At 41.5% G+C, this 22,912-nt stretch overlaps 1 protein-coding gene across 1 annotated transcript in view; it reads right to left on the minus strand.

Moving 5' to 3' along the window:
- The window catches only part of EFNA5 (ephrin A5), a 619,210-nt gene extending 603,688 nt beyond the window's left edge, over positions 1 to 15,522 (minus strand). Inside the window, exon 1 of the mRNA XM_030193452.1 lies at positions 14,260 to 15,522. Within this exon, the coding sequence (XP_030049312.1) occupies positions 14,260 to 14,384 (125 nt within the window). The 5' untranslated portion in view covers positions 14,385 to 15,522. The remainder of the gene's footprint in view (positions 1 to 14,259) is intronic.
- Between the last annotated feature and the right edge of the window lie 7,390 nt (positions 15,523 to 22,912).

Consider the following 22,912-nt stretch of genomic DNA (forward strand, 5'->3'; position numbering starts at 1 on the left):
TCTCAGACAACTAAAGATCCACACAGAACCCTCAAGGTGTTTTCCAGTACAAGTCATATTAAAATGCACAGGCACATTATCAGATATGATAAAACCCTAGAACAGCTAATACTCCTCGGATCAGTTTCATTTCTTCAACACTGTCACGTCTCCAAACCCCAGAAAGCATGACCACTTCTAAATTTTCTCTCTATGCAAAGGATTTTATCTCTATGCCAAGGCTCCTTTTGCTGAGCAATCGGCACTTAACCATTCCTTACCATCGAACTCATACATTGCAAAATCCCAGAACCCTTCAGCTTTGCTGAACTCACGCTCAGTAACATAAAACAAAAACCTTGCACTCGTTCTTCTGAGCGACAGGTGCTATATGCAAGGCATCCACCCGTTTTTCCACAACATACCGAGCATGTTGACACCAATTGCAGGGTCTGGCTTCATTTAGTTTGGGCATTTTTAAAAAATAAGTTTTCTTAATTTAAAAAAAAAAAACAGCATGAATTCCTTTCTCAGGCAAAGGAATGCAAAATCCCCCAAGGTTGGTTTTAAGTACTTTTGTATTACATTTAAAAGTAAGGTGCTCCCAAGAGACTGTCATAGCAGACACTGGGTCTGCCATAGAGGTCTCTTCTCGCCCAGTGATCAGGAGTGTGTCTTTTTGGCACTTTTCATTTTCCATCTATTTCATGGCCCTCTATAATAACTCTGGGGAGTGTTGCTAGATGCTGGACCACTGCTTTTATAATAAATCAGCTCCCAAGAAGATCATTTTAAAAAACGAGGACATAAATTTACTGACATTTATTCATTTGCAGTTCGCCTACCTCTTAAGCGCCAAGCAAGGCATATATTGAAAATTAAATGAATATTACAACTGTTGACATATAGACAATGTATAATGCGACAGTTTATTTTTTCTTTCCTTAATGCTTACCCATATTCTCTGCATTCCTCTTAAATCTGCACACTGATGCATGAGTGGACTGTGCTTTAACTCAGCAGCTTACTAATGCAACCGAACAGACTTGCTCTGTCAGGGAGCCATCTCTAAAGCACTGCCACAGACTTACAGATCAAAAGGTACTGAATCTATTTTAGGGGACGAAATGGGTGTCCTAGTAATCTCTGAACTGAACAAAGCAACGTTATTCTTCAGTGAACTTCCACTTGGAATCGAAAAACTAAGACTGGCATGCGTTGTGCTGGAAACTTGTACATCAGCAGCCGCGTCCAAAGAAAGGTTCCACCCATCCCCCATCCAGCTGGTGTGCATATCAGTGACCTCAAATCACACATGCCGCCAAGATGGTGACTCCAAGTGCTTGTGACCCACTGGAACGGCCAGGCTAATGACAGGAGGTCACTGCTTTTACAGTCTAGCCGTTGCCTTCTTTCCTCACCCTGTAATGCCTTAGTCAGAGACAATACTAAGATCTCCACATAAGACCCCTTATTTGGTCCAATACGTTCAGTGCTTTGTTCCAACCCCCTTATTTATAACAATATTTGTTTGTGGTAAAAGCAAGTTTATTATTGGGGGTTTATGTTCCTTCAAAGTGATTTAAAAAAAATTATATGCCGATGCAGGCCTCATTACCACCCAACATAAGCATGAGATGAGGTAACATTTTTTAGCCAATGGTCTGCCTTCTCGGATGCAAGTCAGTAGTACACAGCTGAATCATGTCACCCTAACTGGCAAAAAGAACTAACGTACCTCACTCTACTCCTTCTGAAAATGAAGGGGGGGGGGGGGGAAGGTTCTTCATTGTCTTCCTTCCTTGCTATATTTCCACACACAGTGCTTGGGACTTGCTGCAATTACAGGCTTGACAGACACTAATAACTTACAGGAGTGTTGGAAATGGAAACCTCAATAGCTCTGAACAGCGGGAGAAGACAGAAGGGTATTTTTTTATATTTTCGATTCACACAATTAGAGTAATACTGCTGCACCTCAGTGCCATATATTTTGGGGCCATTTGTTGGCCAGTTAAACAGCTGAAGGATCGAGGGCTTGGCGTAAAAGCCAGGCAGCCCGGTGCAAATACTCTAACCTACAGAGTCATAAGCTGAAACATCAACAGTCACAGTCAAAACAACCCCTGCACAGAGAGCAGAAATTTAAATCTACTCCCTTGGTCAGGGAAACAAAGCATGATTAGAGAAACCTGTTGGTATTTCCGAACCCTACGAACAACTGACCTTGTCCATTTCTTAGCAGCGGTGTCAGGGCTGCCAGCCAAGCCAATCTCTCTGGAACTGTGAAGCTGGATTCAAAACCTATATTTCTAAGATTATGATTCTGTGAGATGAAATAGTATGGTTTGCTATGTTAGTCCACTTTAAAGGTCATAAATAGGAATAAGAAAACAAAAGACGATACCTTTTTCACTGGACTAAATTTAACGAATTTTTTTGAAACAAAACCCACTCTAAAAAAACTGAAATCCTTCAGGGATGTAAATAGAGAGGGGAATTCTATAACAAGGTAATTGTTTCCTTCTGTAACAAGTCAACTTCAGAAAAATCTAGAAACACAGCTATTCGGCTTCCATTCCATCAAAAAAAAAAAACAAATAAAAGAGACTTCCTGGTCATTTTAAAGAAATGCATGCTTAATATCTTAATGGCTTAATGTCAAATGAACTACCTTTGTGTCTCTCACAATTTCATGAATGTAAGATTTAGGTATATAGATAGATATTTTCTATCTATTTAGACAGGAAGGTAGATATGTATATACGGTTTGTCTGTTCTGTAACTTCATATTAAAAGATGAGCAAAATACACTATTTTGGTCACAGGGTAGGGGGAAATGTCCACAGCACAGAAAAATTCAGCCTGCTAATCACTGACAGAAGAATTTCAGAAGGCATAGGTTATGTACCAATTAGGTGAATCTGCACAGGAGAAATATCTGTCAGTACAAACATTCACAATATAGCAATAAAATACAACCAATAAAAAATTTAGAACATAGTCAACATATGTATATTTTCTGTCCCTCACAGTCAATATATTCGGTGAAAACAAAAGTGCTTTTTTTTGGGGGGGGGGGGAGGGGGCACCTGAGTTGAGTATCAATCTGGCCTCAATTTTCCAACTGTGCCACATATATGAGTTGCATTTACTTCTGCTGGACACACCAAAACGATTCAAGCTAGTTCAAGAGAAACATTGCTTTGCCCCAAACATCTATTTCCCTCTAGGTTTCTCAGAAAAGGCCACATACTACTGCACCAAACAGACAATTATGTCCATCAGAGGTCTCTGTTACTTAGGTGCTGAGCAAGGCCATTAAAAGCCAAGGTGTCGCTTTGGAGAGAGAGCGGCACAGCAATACATCAAACCTAGTAACATTTTGACAGATTCTGATCCTTAGCCCTCTGCTGTATTTTCATGCCCAGACTCTGACCGAACAAACGTATAAGAACAAGAAAAATTAAACCCACCACAGCAAAAAAACCTCCTGCAAGTCATCAGAGGCTGAATAGATGCATGAACCTTAACCAGGAAGAATAAATGCCTTGCCAACCTATCCAACTCAACCTACCAAAGCAAAAAAAAAAGAAGCAGCTAATAACAGCTTAAAATTAGCCCTGTCAGTTGATAAGTCTTTTGCATATGTAGTTATTACTCTATATAACATATTTGGACTTCATTTCACCTTCAGATAACTGAACAAATCTAGGGAAGGGGGGAGGGAAGACGAAAAGAACACTCAGAGAAAATAGATCCAACAGGATAACCCAAATACCGAATAAAAATAATATGTTTCAGTGATTTTTTAAAAATCTAAATCTCTGAAAATTTAAACCCGTGCTTTCTTTTCACATGGTAAATAGAAAAAAAGTGTGCTAGTCTTCATACACCAAATGTCTTGTTTGGAAAAGACAAACATAAAAAAACAGCCATGGTTCAAACCACTGATATATTTAATCTGTAAAACTGAAAACTATCCAGTTGAAGGTAGATAACTGTTGTATGATACTCTCTAGAAATGGTAGATACTACCTAAGTGCTTTTTTTTTATATAGCCATAATGTTCTCTTCAGATCTGGTACTCCTTTACCAGGAAAACCATTTCATCCTCCAAATCTGTACTTCAAAAGTTACACAAAGAATTGGCTACTGAAGTTATTCATCTGTGGTTAAATTTTACTAGACTTATTAGCAGAGCTGTTTGCAATTTGCATACAGAGAATACTTTTTGTCCACACAGGATCTTCACAATCCTTGACAGTACAGCCATCTTGGAAGAGAAATGTGGCAGCCATTTTGTGTTAGCAAATTACACACAGAGACTTCCATTTCAAATTTGAATAAAGTAACATGGTTGCCGCATTAGATATAGTTGACTAGTTTTTCACCAGGTCAGTGCAAAATAATCAGATGATGCTGCTCAAATATACAAGTAATTGTAATATTATTTGTGGGTGTATTCAGAGATCACCATCCCTCAGTTCTTTTGCATTGACCCAACGAAGGGACAATAGGTCTTGAAAAACAGTCACACGTTAAGTTAATACCTTCACTGACATTATATGGGAGCTTCCTTTTAGGCACTCCAATGCTGTATTAGTGAACGTAAATTTGTGGCCACAGAAAAGGCATAATTACAGGTTCCAAAATGCAGCATGGGTACACATAATGAACACCATTCTATAAGTCGTGCAAGAAGTGGTAGCAAAACCCATGCCACTTCTATTCTCCACCCATGTACACACTCTTGCATTTAAGCATTTGCCACTTATGTATGCCCTTACAAAATACACACTTAAGTGGCAGCAAAGTGACAAAGCACTAACCCCCTGATTCTATACATGTCGTCAAAAATTGTGCGTGCTAATTTAGGTGTGGCCCCGATTTGCACAAGCAATTTAATAGAATGAGCCAATTAGTGATAATTGGCTTTTTAACAAGCAATGATTGGCACTAATCAGATTTGAGACATCCACACGGGGTACAAAATGGGAGGGTCATGGGCATGGTTTTGAGTTACATGTGTAATTATAATATATCGGTGTAACACACAACTTCTCTGCTTAAGCGGCATTCTATAAACCATGCTGAACTTTAGGTGCAGCTTATTGAATACCAAATAAGCAGGATTTTTTCACACCGATTTTTTGCAAGAGTGAAAAATAAGTGCTGGTATTCTGTGCATTTACTCATGCAAATTATCAACATGGGCTACCATTAACAGGCGTTTATCTTACTCTTAAACCCAGTTACTAGTAACAGAATTGCCCTTCATGTGTCTGACACAGCACCCTCCACTCGGAGCCGTACCAAAGGTTGTGCAAGCAGTATGGCCATACAGTGAGCAAATATGCAGGGACACAAAAACTGCTCCAAACCTATTGTCTCCTCTCACTGATGGTGGCAAAGCAGGAAGAGTGAGGGGATGCCACTTAGAGAGTCACATGGGATACAACTACAGCTCTGTATTGTAGTATCTACACTAGAAACAGAATATATACGGCTTATTAAGGTGCTGAAGGTAACAGAATTCTGAAAAAAGTGTGAGCAAAATCAAAATTCAAGTAAATAAAATTAAAGGACCTTATAGTCACCATATACTAGGCTGCTGCGATCATCCCAAAAAGTACTATATGGGATACTCCTGCATTGGGACAGAATATAAAATGGTAATAAGGGAATGAGTTTTTCATGTTAAATCTCCATAACACAGAACATTATTTCTCTTGAAGCTCATCTGTCTAGAGGCTCAAAACATCCTTACTCTGACCGGCTTTCAGTTAAACTACTTATACATCCAAGTCACAAATCCAAAATCAAACATGATAAAAGTACAAAAGTATTTTTTTACCATCCAAGATTAAAATGAACTGAAGGAAGGTCACTGGATTGTAACATTTGACATCTACCGTGAGGTTTAACAACCAAGTCTAGAAGGCACACTATGTAACTATTTAGATTTAGCAGATAATTTCTTGTGGCAGAAGAATACTTTTTTGTTAAGTAGCTTTTTTTTTACCAAGGTAAACCAGTGCGAAATGCCAAACCCTACCCTCACAGTCCAACATATTCTTTTAACTTAAAACAGATATTATTGCAAATAAATGTAGCAGCATTTTAAAGCAGTAAAAGCATATGAGAATTAAAAAGTAGCTTTATCTGAAGTTTAAATTTTACCTCTTGCAAGCAGAGGGCTGTGGCTATCAGGCTTATTTTCGAAAGAGAAGGGCGCCCATCTTCCAACACAAATCGGGAGATGGGCGTCCTTCTCTCAGGGTCGCCCAAATCGGCATAATCGAAAGCCAATTTTGGGCGTCCTCAACTGCTTTCCGTTGCGGGGACGACCAAAGTTCACAGGGGCGTGTTGGCACCGTAGCGAAGGCGGGACTGGGGCTTAAGAGATGGGCGTCCTCAGCCGATAATGGAAAAAAGAAAGGTGTCCCTGACGAGCACTTGGCCGACTTAACTTGGTCCATTTTTTCTTGTGACCAAGCCTCAAAAAGGTGCCCGAACTGACCAGATGACCACCGGAGGGAATCAGGGATGACCTCCCTTTACTCCCCCAGTGGTCACCAACCCCTTCCCACCCTAAAAAAAAAAAAAAAAATTTTGCCAGCCTCAAATGTAACATCAGGCTCCATTACAGCAGTATGCAGGTCCGTGGAGCAGTTTTAGTGGGTACAGTGCACTTCAGGCAGGCGAACCCAGGTCCATTCCCCCCTTACCTGTTACACTTGTGGTGGTAAATGTGAGCCCTCCAAAACCCACTGTACCCACATGTAGGTGCCCCCTTCACCCCTTAGGGCTATGGTAGTGGTGTACAGTTGTGGGGAGTGGTTTTGGGGGGGCTCAGCACCCAAGATAAGGGAGCTATGCACCTGAGAGCAATTTTTGAAGTCCACTGCATTGCCCCCTAGGGTGCCCGGTTGATGTCCTGGCAAGTCAGGGGGACCAGTGCACTACGAATTCTGGCTCCTCCCACGACCAAAGGGTTTGGATTTGGTCGTTTTTGAGATGGGCGTCCTCAGTTTCCATTATGGCCAAAAACCGGGGACGACCATCTAAATGTTGAGATTTGGGCATCCCTGATCATATTATCGAAACAAAAGATGGACGCCTATCTTGTTTCGATAATATGGGTTTCCCCACCCCTTCATGGGGCCATCCTGCGAGGACGCCCTCATGAAAACTTGGGCGCCCTGCTTGATTATGCCCCTCCACGTGTGCTATTTCAGCCCTTCCTCTCCAGTTCCTCTCACTGACCACTTTATAAAAAATGGTTAAGACCTAGTTACAATTTCAAAAACCTGCCTGAAAAACATTAAGGACCCAATATGAAAAAAAAAAAAAAAAAAAAGATGGAGCAATTAAATTTAGTTTCTTAAATTTGTGCCCTATTTTCAGCACCTAACACATGCTTACCACAGGACGTGCTCAGGAATCCCACGGTAGTTTGGGGATAGGTGCATGCTTCCCATGCACTAAAAAATAGAAATTATTTAGCACTGAGGGTGTGTTTGGGGGCAGAGAGTAGGCATTCATTTGCCTAGATTTATGAACCTAATCTACAAGTCTACTGCTCAAAAAAAATCAGTCCTAAGCTCCCGACTTCTTTTCTAGTTCCTAAATCTGCCTCTGTTAACACCTACTTTTTATGCTCCAAAACTTAGTTTAGTGAACTTTTGAGTTCAAATTAGAACATCAGCCCTAGTAAATTTTCAAAAAAAAGGGCAGGTTAGGGCCACAACTCAAAGTTGGGAGCATAAACCCTTTTGAATATTGTGCCCTAAATTTCCAGCTGACAAAAGATTGGTTAGAAAATGCATCCTCACAGTCATGTAACATTTGCAGCACTGATGCATACTGCCAGTGAGCGACGCACCAGTTCCCAATCTGAATACAGACCGATCCTAAATGCAAAGTTTGATAGATTTTGTCTGTTTTTTTATGAACTGATTTTTCTGTGAGCTTTACGCCAACTCTGATAATCCCTTCAGGGTCAGGTTGAAAGTTACGGTATATGAAGTGCTAGATTGTATGGAGACACTGAAATTCCTTCCTGGATGAAAGCAATAAGAAAACAAGCACATTAAAATAAAATGTTTCCTGCTTTAAATTTAAAACCAGCTCAAGGATGTTCATTTCAGACACTGTCAATATATAAATGTATAACATCTTCTGTTCTTGATTTGCTGTGTGGTGCTTTTACATGTGCCTCTCTCAAACATTTGGAAAGACAGGACTCCTTTAACACTAATTATATTCATTCATTTTCTCAGCTCAGCGTGGTACTGGTAGATTGCTGAGTTCATGGCAGCAAGGAACAGACAGAAAGGCTCATCTTTATCTGTCCCAGGAAACAGGGCCAGTGGGCGGAATGCAGTGCCTTCATTAAGGCCATTTGCTACAGATGAAAATGAGAAGAATTTCAGGAAGGTAATTTACCCTTCAACTAGGAGTTCCCCCTTGAAAAGGCCTAGGTCTGCAGAACTATTGCTCATTGTGCAGGATTCACAGAGGGAGAAAAAAAAATCGCCACCCCTGTTTTTCAAGAGCCCATTTAAGAAACTCCGGGTATTCTTTCAATGCCATCATGGGTTAAAGTAACACTATTAAGATCAGCTAAGCTATGTGTAATGAACTGCCAAGGCTCTTCTAGCTACACTTTTAACTCAGGAGAAATCTATTGCACGAAACAATTTCTTTGTCCCTTAGACTACAGCTTCCAGATGAGGAACTAAACCACCTCTGAAAGATAGGCAGCAGACGCCCTAACCCACCACCACACACCCCTGTTTCTCTTTGTGGGGGCTTCTGGAATTTCAAGACCAGCAGAAACTCATCCAGCCAAGACATGGGAAATACCGGTCAAAATAAGTTCTGTTTTAGCTTTAATCCACATAGAAATAATTCCATGAACATCAAAGAAGTGCATCAAACACTGCTCTGAATTTCACTTACCCAAAAAGGTACAAATGCTGAATTCAGGTTTAAAAACTTACAAGACAGCTGCAGAGTCAACAAGAAAACTTAGAGGGGGGGGGGGGGGGGGGGAAGGGTCTTGGCCCTGATGCCTTGAAAAATTATTACTCTCATTCAGGAGGTTGTCAAAAAGTAAATACGACAACTGTACTTGTACAACAATCCCTTCATCCAAGACCAGAGGGCACACTTTCCGTATGTATGGAGGAGATTTATAATGTATGTCATAATTTCAGAGTCCAACACGTATCAACAGGCTACAGAAAAAGGGACATACAGTTCTGCTTCCTTATGGAGACGCCACAAATCAGCAAAATCAACAGCCGTGTGCAATAGACACTGCCCTCAGTCCGGCCTGTTGAAATGATTGATTTAGGGCAGAACATAAATGAATACACCATAACCTTCACAAACAGAAACCAATTGCTCCACGTTTTACCGACAACACATTCTTACAAATTTGGCGTTTTTCTTTTCCAAAAATTCTCTCAATGTGAAAAAAAAAAAAGTTCTTTCATGTGTTAAAATTCAGGCCAGTTTGGGGAAGGAAAACAAAAAAAAAAAAGAAAAGTGTTCAAAGAGAAATTTTGTCACATGAAGTACTTCAACAAACTAATGGTTAAGAGCATCAGGTTGCTAATCGGGGAATCCAGGATTCAAATCCAGCTGCTCCTTCTTGATATCTTGGACAAATCACAGTAACCTCAATTGCCTCAGGTTCAAACTTTGGGGGTCTTTTAGTAAAGATTTTACAGACTAAGGGGGTCTCTTACTAAAGATTAGTGCATGTTATGCAGATGAAGGAGTAGCCTAGTGGTTAGTGCAGCGGACTTTGATCCTGGGAAACTGAGTTCAATTCCCACTGGAGCTCCTTGTGACTCTGGGCAAGTCACTTAACCCTCCATTGCCCCTGGTACAAAATAAGTACCTGAATATATGTAAACCGCTTTGAATGTAGTTGCAAAATACCACAGAAAGGCAGTATAAAGTCCCATTTCCCTTTCCCTATTTGAGATTCTACATGGAATGTTGCTATTCCACTAGCAACAATCCATGTAGAAACCTGCTCTTGCAGATCAGCAACGCGGCCGCGCAGGCTTCTGTTTCTGTGAGTCTGACTGTTAACCCTCCAGAGATAGGAAGATACCTACTGTACCTGAACGCAACTCACTTTGAACTACATCTAAAAAAAAAAAAAAAAAAGAGTTGAAACTAAATCCAAAATCCCCCTTCCCTAACATGTAAACAAATAATAAAATAAAACCGTTTGACCATACCAGCAATTGCCGGCCATTTTTCAGACTAAAGCGGGCAAGTTGTGTGGACGTCCACGAAAAATGTTTCAAAACAAACCGCAGTTTGAGAGAACACCAGCGTCCTAAAACATTACAGTGCAAACCATATCTGTAAAACACAAAAGAAGTTGAGTATTGCTGTTGAGCATTAGAAACACTATAACTAGGTAAAATCTGGCCATTCCCCATCACCCCTTTTTTGGTTTAACCGAGCAGAACAAAACTTGTTCCTGTTGCGTTCATAAATTTTGCAAATTTATTTCTCATATTAATGACTAATTAAAGAGATGCATTAAGAAAAATGCATGATGACATCTCAAATGGCTTTTTTCCTGAAAATATATCTGGGCTCTTTACTGACAATAAGTTTCATAATATATTTCTTCAATTAATGTTAATTCTCACAGAAGACATTTTAATTACCCAAGCAGCACTCTGGCATCCACTCAACAAAAAGAAAAGCCTACTGAAACTTTTCCAATATACTTATGTGATTTCATTTAAAGACACATTCCTTTTTTTCTGGGATCATTTATCAGGTTATTGATATCAATAAATACTTAAAAGCCACTATATTACCTCTATGTTTTGGGGCTATACATAAATAAACAAGAGTGTAGTACTTCCCCTCCAAAACACCCATGATTTATATATTCTGTATTTTTAGAAAGATACCTTTTGAAAAGAGATTAGGTCCAATAATGGCACCAAATACTCATTCGGCTATGAATTTCTGCCCCCTGGTACAGAACGAAAGGAGACTTAATGAATCTTGCTGGAAAATAAACAGCTACTGTTTTTAAATGAACATGGGGCACAACAGTGACAGAAAAATACCTTGACATGCTCTATCTACATTGCCAGCATTTTCTCTCCTCAACCCTAAAATCTATACATTCAGATCTATAAGTTTCTTCTGATGCTATAGAGTTCCGAGTACCGATTGCCTCTCTGCTCCAGTCTTACTAACCAAGGAGGACTTTTGTACAGTTAAATCAGAAAAGTTCCAAGTTCTCTTCTACTGCAGAAATGTCTTTCGCTTTTGTCTTTCATTTCTCCAAACAATCTTTTGCATGTTTTTGCACTGCAACTCATGGAGCTTGAAAGGCAGCTAACAAAATCCAGATTTCGGCTGGTACTTCACAGGCAAAATAAAAAGTGTGCCAGAGCCCTGCTATTTATCACATTATCTTAACTTTTATTCTTTCCTAAACATGCCACAATTGAACAGCTCCTTTCAATTTAAGAGGACGTTACTATAAATATACATTCAAAGAAGGCACAGAGCAGCTAGGGTTTTTCGAAGAACCCTATGGGATGCCAAGACATTTGCTGATAATTAAGGCCTTTTTTGTCCTCTAGCATTCCCTCTCTTGTATAATAAGAGAGGACGAACAAGATAAAAAAAAATTTTTTTTAAGATAATTATCTCCACACAGGTCATCACAGCATTTAAAAGACCTCAAACTTCACAGAAAGTTCCCAATACGGGTGCCACATGCAACTCATTTGCTCAACGTTTTCCACATTGCTTTATCCCCTGTTGACGTCTGGTGTTTAGTTCCCCTTTTTATCAATACACTTTTAATCAATGCCTGGGAACACCTTGTTCAGTTTTTCCCACACTTACTTTATTTTTAGGGAACAGAAAACATGACCAGTTGATATCAACATTTAAAAACTTGAGTCTTTCCAATTTGGAGGCCATTATCTTAAAAAGACCAGCAATGTTGTTCAACTCAGAAAATAAACAAACCTTGCACTCCAAATAGAGTCCACCATGTGAATTCCTATGCTCCAAATATATTACTACCCCTCCCCCCAAAAATATTTCTTCTTTATGGATACTACGGAGAAATCGCCAGCTCGCGCTACTAGTTGCATCTTGGCTTCTTGCCGGAGTCCACAGTAGCCTTTTGGGGAAAATATTTTTAACCCACTAGCAGTAAGCTGAACTTTAACAAAATATGTTTTAAAATTATTCAGTAACTTATGTCACGTGAGCTACTACTTCTTGGCAAACTATGAAGAAGTAACTTATTCCCATATTTTTAGGGTGCAATCATTAAAAAGTTAGAGGTTCTTATGCTTTGAGGCAGACTTTCAAAATGAGAAAGACAGAGCCTTTAATACAGACACTAGTTGGGCACAGGATATGTTATGTTTGGGGGATTTATTTTATTGATGTACTTTAAGAGGTTGTCCTCTCTTCATTCAAGGCAGTGTAATCAAACACATCACACACAAATTAGTGACTCCTTTAAAAATGTCTGGCACATTTCTCACTTGAGGTAAATTTTAAGTGATATGTAGGCTCTACAGAGCTTTTAGTTCTGCTAGAACTTGTGTGGAAAATTAGATTTGAATACAACAGAAAGGACGAGCAACCTCTGCTAGTAAGGCCAAACACTGGTGAATTAATTTCTTTCATGTTACCAGTTGGGATGAAGATCGCCAGCAAACAGCTGTGTGATATTAAACCAAGTGCAGCAAACTTGTTAACTTTAGTATCACCTATTCTGAAGCAAACACAGAATACTGAGCAGGAAAGAGTTTCCTGCAGGCAGTATGCTGATCTATTAAAAAACATGACCTGTGACAAAAATCAATGTCCTAATCTCAAACCAAACAGCGGTATCAGAAGCAGAAAACAGAGATAACTTAAGATAACATGGCCTCAAATTTACTTAAGACTTGCTGACAGGTAAAATCGAAAAAAAACAAAACCATGTTGCACATAAAAATATATCTGCCAGGTAGCTGAAAAGGGGCAAAAAAAAATCAAGTTATGAGAATTCCTTGGGTTCTTACACAAAACCTCATTTGAAAGAGCCTCTTCTTTTGACACTGTGAATGCAGATTTTAAGCTTTCTTTGTACACTGCCCAGGAAAGCCCAGAGGTCAACGTATGGAAGCACTCAAAATAAGGCTTCTTCCAACCCCATTCAGAGTTAAAAAGCTACTATAGCTGTATTTTTCTGGTCATCTTTCATAAGAGGCTTTCACACGGCCAGAACGATTTCCTCTTCCAACAGTGCTAAGCAGAACAGCTACTGAGCCCAAGTCTGAGAATATGTTTGAAATTTTCAGTTGTAACTAATGTCTCTGATATTTGAGGTTGGCTCTGACAGCTCGAGGAAGCGCAAGGCTGTCCCCTCCCTTTTACAAACCTAAACCGTTCCTCCAGACTGGGAAAAAGAAGAAAAGATTTTGACTGTGTCCGGCGGATCAATATAAACGTGTGGTTTTATTTGCTAGGTTTAAATTACACAGCTTCTCATTGATCAGTGCAGAAAGCGTCAGGAAAAAAAAATGTGTAAATTCAGCAACACTTGAGAGGAAAGCTCAGCTGGGAGTGAGAAACTTTCCGCCACTCCTGTCATGCTCAGCCTCGCTGCTGCAAGCAGAGAAAGTGGAAACTTTCCACAAGACAAGGCAAGACACAGATTCCCTTTTAAAGAAAATGGAAAGGTACAGGTTACTGGAACTATTAAGACTGCAAACCCACCTCTTATGAGATTTCAACCAGGTGATAATATTTTCTCATCTACCATATCGGTAGAAAACTGCTCATTTTCAACCTTGCGGTTTAATAAGAGTATTTCTACTAGAAATCGCCTGTAAGAAAAACTGTCATATTTTCAAACGTAAAAATAACTTTCCCTGGCGTGTGAACGCTTATCTGTGTGCAGGTAAGCGATGCGCACAACCTTTCCAACAGGTAGTTTTCAAGTTGCGGAGACCCTGCAATGGAATTACACTTCAAAAGACAAGGAAGTATGCAGCAAAAAAAAAAAAAAATGAATGTGTGATGCACATACAAAAGGTGTGGCTGTTCCGATTAGATTTTCAATTAAAATGCATAAACGAATAAAGGAATCCAATGCAAACCACATTTGCTGCACGATTTTCACAGGTGTTTTGTATTTTTAAACACAGGTGACACACTGTCGCAGCTACCTCTTGCCCTGCGCTCCCTCCCCTCCTCCTCCTTTACCTGGGGTTGGTGCTGTTCCAGTACACAGCATAGCGATCAGCCACCGCCTTGGAGCCGGGATCCTGGCTGCAAACACACATCCAGAGCACCGGAAAGACCAGCGTCAACACCTCCACGTGCAACATGGCTCCAGGCCCCCCCACCAAACACAGGCAGAGAAAGGAGCTGAGCGGCGTCCTCCCGCAGTGCCTTTACCGGGGTGGGGGTAGCCCCCACGTCCTCCCTCTGCAAAAGTTCCCGTGCAGGGGAGCAGAGGCTCTTCGGCGCTTATTGAAGACAGAAAGTCATAGGCGGTGATGGGGTGCAGACAAGTTATGCGCGTAAAGTCTGCTGGTTGAACACGGGATTCTGGTATTTGGGGTGGGGGGGGGAGAGAAATCAGCGCTATAAACGTGTTCCCAGAGTGTGGCGAGCTGTGCTGGTTTAGGGACTAGTCCTGCGAGCCTCCTTCATGTCCACCCCTGCTGGCTGGGGCTGGTGCCTGGGACTCCTGCCGCTTTGTGTCGCTCTCCTCTGGGCCACGATGCGAGGGGTGAAGGGCGCCGGCCGGGCTCTAGCGCTCTCTGTGCATCTGACGGTGGCTTTAAACGGAACGCCAGCACGACGATGGAAATCAAATCGCCTTTTAAGTGGTGTCAAAAACCAACCACCTCCCCGAAATGATGTCCGCTGTCGCCTTTGCAAAGTGACTGGGAGAACAGCATGCATAAAGATGAGCTCCAAATCCCGTCTTCAGCCAGAGCAAAGGGGGGGGGGGGGGGGGGAAGTGTTTTTTTTTTTTTTTTGTAAGGCTATCCAGTCTCCAGGAGATCAACTTGTCTGAGGAGAAAACAGTTTGAAATATAAATAAAATAAACCCCCCGATCAGTAGCACGGGGATTTATGTCGTCCACTGATGCTGCCTCACGGGAACGGCAGCTGCTCCTCCTTGACACTCAACCAAAAAACAGAAAATAAAATAACCCAAACTTAAAATGCACCGTGGTCAGGAAGGGGGGGGGGGGGGTTGAAATCCCCAAAAAGTCACGCCCCCTTTTCAATAATCTGCTCACTGCGTGAAGAAGATCCTACAGCAGGCTGGACAAATCCAGTGGTACGGTATTAAAATTATCCGTGCAGTCCGCTGCCGAGTGCATGCAGAATGTACATAAATACGTACAAGCAACCAGATCCAGTGCAAGTTTAAGCACCGTGTGAATGTAGCATGTAAGCCGTGGAAGGCAGACAGCCCGGCTCAGACATAGCGAGGGGGCTGGGTGATCATGTGCGATTTCAGGCAGCTTACTAGGGGGAAGGGGGATTGTCAGAGCCCACAGCAGCCACTCAGGGCACAGCCTGCTGTTTGGTTACCGATTTCCTCTTTTTTTCGTTCTCACTCAGGTCTGATTGGTTTCCAATATGAGGAAGGCGTTTTCAAGTCGAGGGAAAAAAAAAATCGACCCCACCTTCCTGAAACCTGACTAATTGAATTACAGGGAGATCTAGATGCTTTGATATCTAACTCGGGAATACACTTGTTTAAAAGACAGCATCATTTTTTTTTTAGATGGAAATTTTTGCCTCGGTTAGCAAAGATCTGAGACCATAAGCAGTGCAGAACACAAGTCAGTTGACGGAAAAAGAACATACCACAGGCAGGGTCTGTAGCCTGTAATGTGAATCATTTCCTTTCACGTCTACGTGCGATATGCGTTTGGATCAATTACATTTACTTGCAAATGGGGCACAGAAAAATCATTGAATGAAACTCTTTTTCTGTTTGTAAATCTATATAAGATTTGCTGTTTTAATTTCATTTTTTCCCAATTTAATGGAAATCTTTCTGAAATGATATTGCCTGCTAAGAATCAGCATTTTCTGAGCTTATTTCTAGAACGTTGATAATACAGTGTTGTTATGGCACGATCTGATAGCAAAAATCCCGACAGAGTAAAATTAATATGCATATTGCAGAAGTGTATGAACTTGAATCAAATATTTAATGGTTCTCAAACCTTGTCCTGGAAGCACCCGTCAGGGGTATCAGGATATCCGCAATGAATATTTATGAGAGAGATTTGCATGCACTGCCTTCACTGCATGCCAGTCTCTCTCATGAATATTCATTTTGAATATCCTGAAAACCTGACTGGCTGGGGTGCCTCCAGGACCAGGTTTGGGAACTGTTTATCATAAAAAAAATATATATTTATCTTTCATGCTGTTGAGCTAACTGCTGATATTTTCAAATGCCACTTCATTTGACGTCACAAAAACATTTCACACAATAGAAAAGTACTGATTCATATAACAGTGCCAAACTTTTTTGGGGAGAGGGGGAGGGAAATTAATTTATATATATTTTTATGCCTTTTTTTTACCCATTGCTTCCAGAATTATGGTACTCTCACTTCATAGTTTATAGAGAGAGAATCATTGCTATAACAGATAAATCGAAGGGTTATTACTTCTATGCTTTAGGAGAGCGAGAGGCAGAGCCCTTGATCTAGGAAAACCTTCAGCTATTCTCTCCCGTTAGCCTTTTGAAAGCGCTTAGACTCCCCCTAGTGGTTTTTCTTTATGAAACATTTCAGCCCTGATTGTTTTTTAAAAGGCCACGAAACAGACAAAAGATGTCTTCAGGGTTTTAGTTAACTACAGCAACGCGGAACTTGTAAGAATGTAAAACTAATTGAGGTGCAAAGCTGAAAACGTTCACGGTCGCTTAGGGGTTGATGCTTTATGTTCCCAGTGTTATTTAAATAAAAAGGCAAAAATAATTAGCTGTGCAGTTTTGTGCAACCTCTTAACTTGCATTCATAAACTATTAATTCATTTTTGAGATTAAAAAAATGTTTTTATTCCATTCTATTTACAGTATAGTTACCATAACTAAATCAGGATAATTCCATAACATAGGGATTCACAAGCCATCACTCAATACAAATTATCATTTTTTTTTACAAAATGCACCAACACTAGATGCTTGTGGCTGAACTGGCCGCAGCTTTTATTCATAACTTCAACAAAATAACAATTCATATTCACTTAACAAGTCATCCCCATATTTAGCAAGTGAATCATCAAGCAATAACCCATCAGGTTAGGCGGTCATCATATATCCCTCCCCCCAGGCAGAACCTGTGGTATTGCCAAGTTATGCCCACTCCCAGGATCAATGGCCACACATAGATCCATCCCCCACCCAACAACCCCACACTGTTTTCAGCAAACCTTTCCTCCCCACTCATTATCTCCAATGAGGATGGTGGTCTCTCCATAGTCGATGACCTAAAGAATGATACAACCCAATTTCGTACTCAGGAACGTTCATGTATTACCATAATTTATTCTTCCTTAACATATATATGCACATGATATATATCTATACCATGATCTGTTCACGTATGTTATGTTACATGTATGTTACCATGTATGTATGCAACTTAACACATTACCATTTGTAATTCTATTACCCGGAAATGGCAACCGCCATTATGGCAAATGTAAGCCACATTGAGCCTGCAAATTGTTGGGAAAATGTGGGATACAAATGCTACAAATAAATAAATAAATACATTCCACCACAAACGAGGACAGACTAGCTAGCCCTCACTCCCCACCCCCGCCCAAAAAGGTCACGTGGACCAGTTACGCTGCACACAAGCGTCCAACAAATCTTAAATGGCTGATAAGAAAATATCAGTACCAATATCAGACAGATGAACTCCATCTGGATGGTATAAACCAGGGCAATCCACTGTTAACAATCCATGAAACAAAACCAATTCGCCCAATTTACAACAAACCTTGAGATTTCAGAATTAGCTCTCTTACGAAGCTTCTCCACTGCTTTTACTTTGATATCATCTTCCCAAGCCAATCTAGGTATTATTTGAGACCAAACGCGTAAGCGTCTATGCATGCCCAACGCATGCCAAAATGGAGTTACTGCCCGGCTACCGCATGGCTCTTGTAGTAATTTCAATTTTGGTGCGTGTCCGATTCGCACACCCGAAAATTATTTTGGACACGCGCCAAGTGGCATTTGACATGCATAGGTCATTACTGCACAGTTACCGTGTGAGACTTTATCACTAGGTCAATGGCTGGTGGTAAGGTCTCAGACCCAAAATGGATGCGCGCCAATTTTGATTTTGCTGCATGTCCATTTTCGGCAAAAATTTTAAAAAGGCCTTTGTTACAGGCACGCTGAAAATGGACCTGCTAGCGCCCAAAACCCGCGCCATTTTTCAGCACACCTTAGTAAAAGGACCCCAAAATGAGCATTAGGGAAGTAGCAGCATTAGTCATTGCCTCCAAAGCAGGGGCGTATCTGCGTGGGGCCACAGGGGCCTGGGCCCCCGCAGATTTCGCCCTGGCCCCCCTCCCCGCCGTCAACCCTCCCCCGCTGCTTACTTTTGCTGGCGGGGGGCCCCAACCCCCGCCAGCCGAGGTCCGACCCGCAATCTCCATATTTCGTCTTCCTCCATGGCCATGTGCTTCAAGGAAGTAACGCTGCAGTGCTGATTCGTTGAATCCAGTTCGGCGTCTGACGTCGCAGCGACGTCAGACGCCGAACTGGATTCAACGAATCAGCACTGCAGCGTTACTTCCTTGAAGCACATGGCCATGGAGGAAGACGAAATATGGAGATTGCGGGTCGGACCTCGGCTGGCGGGGGTTGGGGCCCCCCGCCAGCAAAAGTAAGCAACGGGGGAGGGTTGACGGCGGGGAGGGGGTGGAGAGAGGGGGTGGTGAGAGGCGGCGGCAGCGGGGGGGGGGGGAGGGAGGCAAAAATGTGCCCCCCCTCTCTGGCTCTGGCCCCCCCTACCGCCGGATTCCAGATACGCCCCTGCTCCAAAGTGTATCAAAATCATGGCTGGCAGGGAGCAAATATGTCTGGCTTGCAGTAATGTTGGTAACAATTGTTCTACCAGCATATTTTTCAATCCGAGCAATCAAATTTGCTCTCCTAATGGGGCTAACTGAAGATGAGGACCCCATAGAGTTTCAACTGCTCTTTTCTGGGCCCAGAAGATAATGGAATGACCACAAATGGAGGCAAATGCACTGAAAAGGAAACTGACAATATAAATGAGTCATAATATCAGAAAATAATTTATTGCACATAACTATTAAATCTGCTAGAACTTCAGCATCCAATTTTCTGAATCATAGCAGGCTATGATCCTAAAGCCATTGCAGAGGTTCCTGCCCCTATTCTGAAGGAATGTGTCCCAAATTGACCAGCTTCTAACCCACAATGAATCAAACATTTCTTCAGCACTACTACAAATTGGAAGCAAGTTAACAGCAAGCCTGACGCATGTGACAACCAAAGCAAACTGGAAGATGGTTGCCAAAGCAAGAATGCTGTTGCACATTCCCAAGGACAAGCTGATAAACCTGCTACTCTATGTAAAACTATCAAAGACCCATTTTTTTTTCCTAGGTCAGTTTTCAAATGACAAATCCAAATCTGAACTTTATCCTTCAAAACCATTACATCCTTAAACAACAACCTCTAAAACCAATATCCAAACTGTTTTCACAGGCATGAATAAACATATGGATAAAGATGAACTGGTTGATGCAGTGTATCTAGATTTTCAGAAAGCTTTTGATAAAGTTCCTCATGAGAGACTCGTTCCTCATGAGAGACTCCTGAGAAAATTAAAGAGCCATGGGATAGGAGGCAAGGTTCTGATGTGGATTAGGAATTGGTTATTGGACAGAAAACAGAGTGTAGGGTGGAGTGCCCCAGGGATCTGTACTGGGACCGGTACTATTTAACATATTTATAAATGATATGGAAATCGGAAAGATGAGTGGTATCAAATTTGCAAATGATACAAAACTATTCGAGGTTGTTAAAACACTTGCTAACTGTGAAATATTGTAAGAAGACCTTAGGAAATTGGAAGACTGGGCATCCAAATAGCAGATGAAATTTAATGTGGAAAAATGCAAGATGATGCACATTAGAAAGAATAATCTGAATCACAGATATAGGATCCACCGTGGGGGTCAGCGCTCAAGAAAAAGGTCTGGGTGTCGTTGTAGATAATACACTGAAATCTTTTCCTCAGTGTGCTGCGACAGCCAAAAAAGCAAACAGGATTCTAGGAATTATTAGGAAAGGGATGAAGAATAAGACTGAAATGCCTTTGTATCGCTCCACGGTGTGTTCAGTTCTAGTCACCGTATCTCAAGAAATATATAGCGGAATTAGAAAAGGTTCAAAGAAGAGTGACCAAAATGATAAAGGGGATGGAACTCCTCTTGTACGAGGAAAGGCTAGGGCTTTTCAGCTTGGAAAAGAGACAGATGAGGGGAGATATGATTGAGGTCTACAAAATCCTGAGTGGTGTAGAATGAGTAGAAGTACATTGATTTTTTACTCATTCCAAAAGTACAAAGACTAGGGGACACTCTAGGAAGTTACATGGAAATACTTTTAAAATAAATAGGAGGAAATATTCTTTCACTCAATGAATAGTTTATCTCTGGAACTCTTTGCCGGAGGATGTGGTAACAGCGGTTAGCGTATCTGAGTTTTTAAAAAGTTTGGACAAATTCCTGGAGGAAACGTCCATAGTCTGCTATTGAGACAGACATGGGAAGCAACTGCTTGCCCTGGGATTTGTAGTATGGAGTGTTACCACAATTTGGGGTTCTGTAAGGTACTTGTGATCTGGCTTGGCCACTGTTCGGAAAACATGGGCTAGGTAGACCATTGGTCTGACCCAGTATGGCTACTATTATGTTCTTATGTACCCTGGTGAAGAGTACATAACCTGGCTATGTCTGCGGAAGGTCCAGCCTTCATAACAGCCATTACAATCTTACTGTAATAGTTCAGTATTGCAAAAGTATGTTTAAGAATTTAGGTCTACTGATGGGATTTGAACCAGCTACCCCAGAGGGAGAAGGCAAGTGCTCTAACCTCTTTACCTCATCTTTCCTTGAAAAATAGAGCCTCGAACAATAGCAAAGGCTGCATTGGGGGGGGGGGGGGAGGATTGAACAAAATACATGCAGGTTGGGGGGCATGCCCCACTGATGGGATTTGAATCAGTTACCCCAGAAGAGGAAAAGCAAGTGCCCTAACCACTCTGCCACTTCCTTCCTTCCTTCCTTGAACATTACAACCTTGGACAATGGTAAAAGCTGCATTTTCTTTGGGGGGGGGGGGGGCTGAGCAAAACATAGGTGGATTGGGGGGGGGGGGCAATGCCCCACTGATGGGATTTGAACCAGCTACCCCAGAAGAAGAAGAGAAGTATTCTATCCACTTTTCCACTTCCTTCCTTCAGTAACAGAGCCTCAGATGATGGCAAAAGATGTGTTCATGGGAGATTGAACTAAACACAGGTGGGTTGGGGAGGGGCATGCCCCACTGATGGGATTTGAGCCAGCTAACCCAGAAGTAGAAGGAAACTGCTCTAACCATTCTGCCATTTCTTTCCTTAAGCAGCAGAGCCTCGAACAATGACAAGGGCTGCATTGGGAGGGGGGGGGGGGATTGAGCAAAACACATGTGGGTTGGGGGCCACCCACCATTGATTGGATTTGAATTGTACTACTGAGGAGTAAAGTGGAAAATGATGGCAACTGGGGGGGGGCTGTCAGGTAAAACATCTGTATGCCAGATTTGTTAGGTAACTGCCACACAACCCCACCCTACCCTTTGTCTCTATACAGATGCCGATACGGCAGCATGAGCCATAGTTTCTCCAGGGGGTGCAGGCTGAGCTTGATGCTGAGGCAGGGGAGTAAAACCTGGAGTAAATATCAGCACTGAAATAAAATACAACTGCTGTTAAGGTTCCAACCCTCCTTTAAATCTTTGGCATGATCCTCTACAGGAAATGTTCTCATTACTTCTTGACTGTTGGAGGTGACTCAGATATCAGATAAGTATCTTAATTAAGCTAGTTTACTGATTAACTTTCAACTTTAAGCAAGTGAAGGAGCAGTAATTGAGTCTAAAACTACTACCAAATCTCATCTGCATAGATTGCGAAATTGAGACCAAGAAACTGTGTAAGACCCAGAGGTGACAGGAAAATATTAAAGAGAACTAGCCTGAGGATAGAGCCCAGGGGAACTTCATAGGGAAGACTGTACTGATTTGAGGTTGACTGATGTCATTGAACCCTAAAAGACCAATTTACTAAATAGAAATAAAGCCATGGTAGACCAAATCCAGAAATATGGAGCTCAGAATGCCTGTTTAGAAGAACTGAACGATTTACAAGTTCAAATGCAACTGTGAGATCAAGGGAGAACAACAAAACTTCTTTGGCCCCATCGTGACCTATCCTTATGCAGTCAACCAATGGCAGGAGAGTATGATCAGTGCTATTATGGAGGTAGAAATCAGACTGCCAAGGGTGTGACCACTTAGTTTGATCAAGATAAGAAGACAATTGAGAGGCAACAGCCTTTGAGTTAAACAGTATATTAGAAATTGGTTGATAATTAAAAGATCCAATGGGACCAGCTTTTGGATCCTTGACTCAGGGATGTATAATTGCTTCCTTCTGGTATAAGGCAAAACTATCCTTTCTAAGACTAGCGTAGGAATCTGTGGGATTTAGCACAAACAATGTGCATAGAAAAATCCCTCAGGTTCCACCAATGGTATTATACTTTGAGAAGTGTAATG

This window comes from Microcaecilia unicolor, chromosome 2 (assembly GCF_901765095.1).
Source record: "Microcaecilia unicolor chromosome 2, aMicUni1.1, whole genome shotgun sequence".
NCBI classification, from domain to species: domain Eukaryota; kingdom Metazoa; phylum Chordata; class Amphibia; order Gymnophiona; family Siphonopidae; genus Microcaecilia; species Microcaecilia unicolor.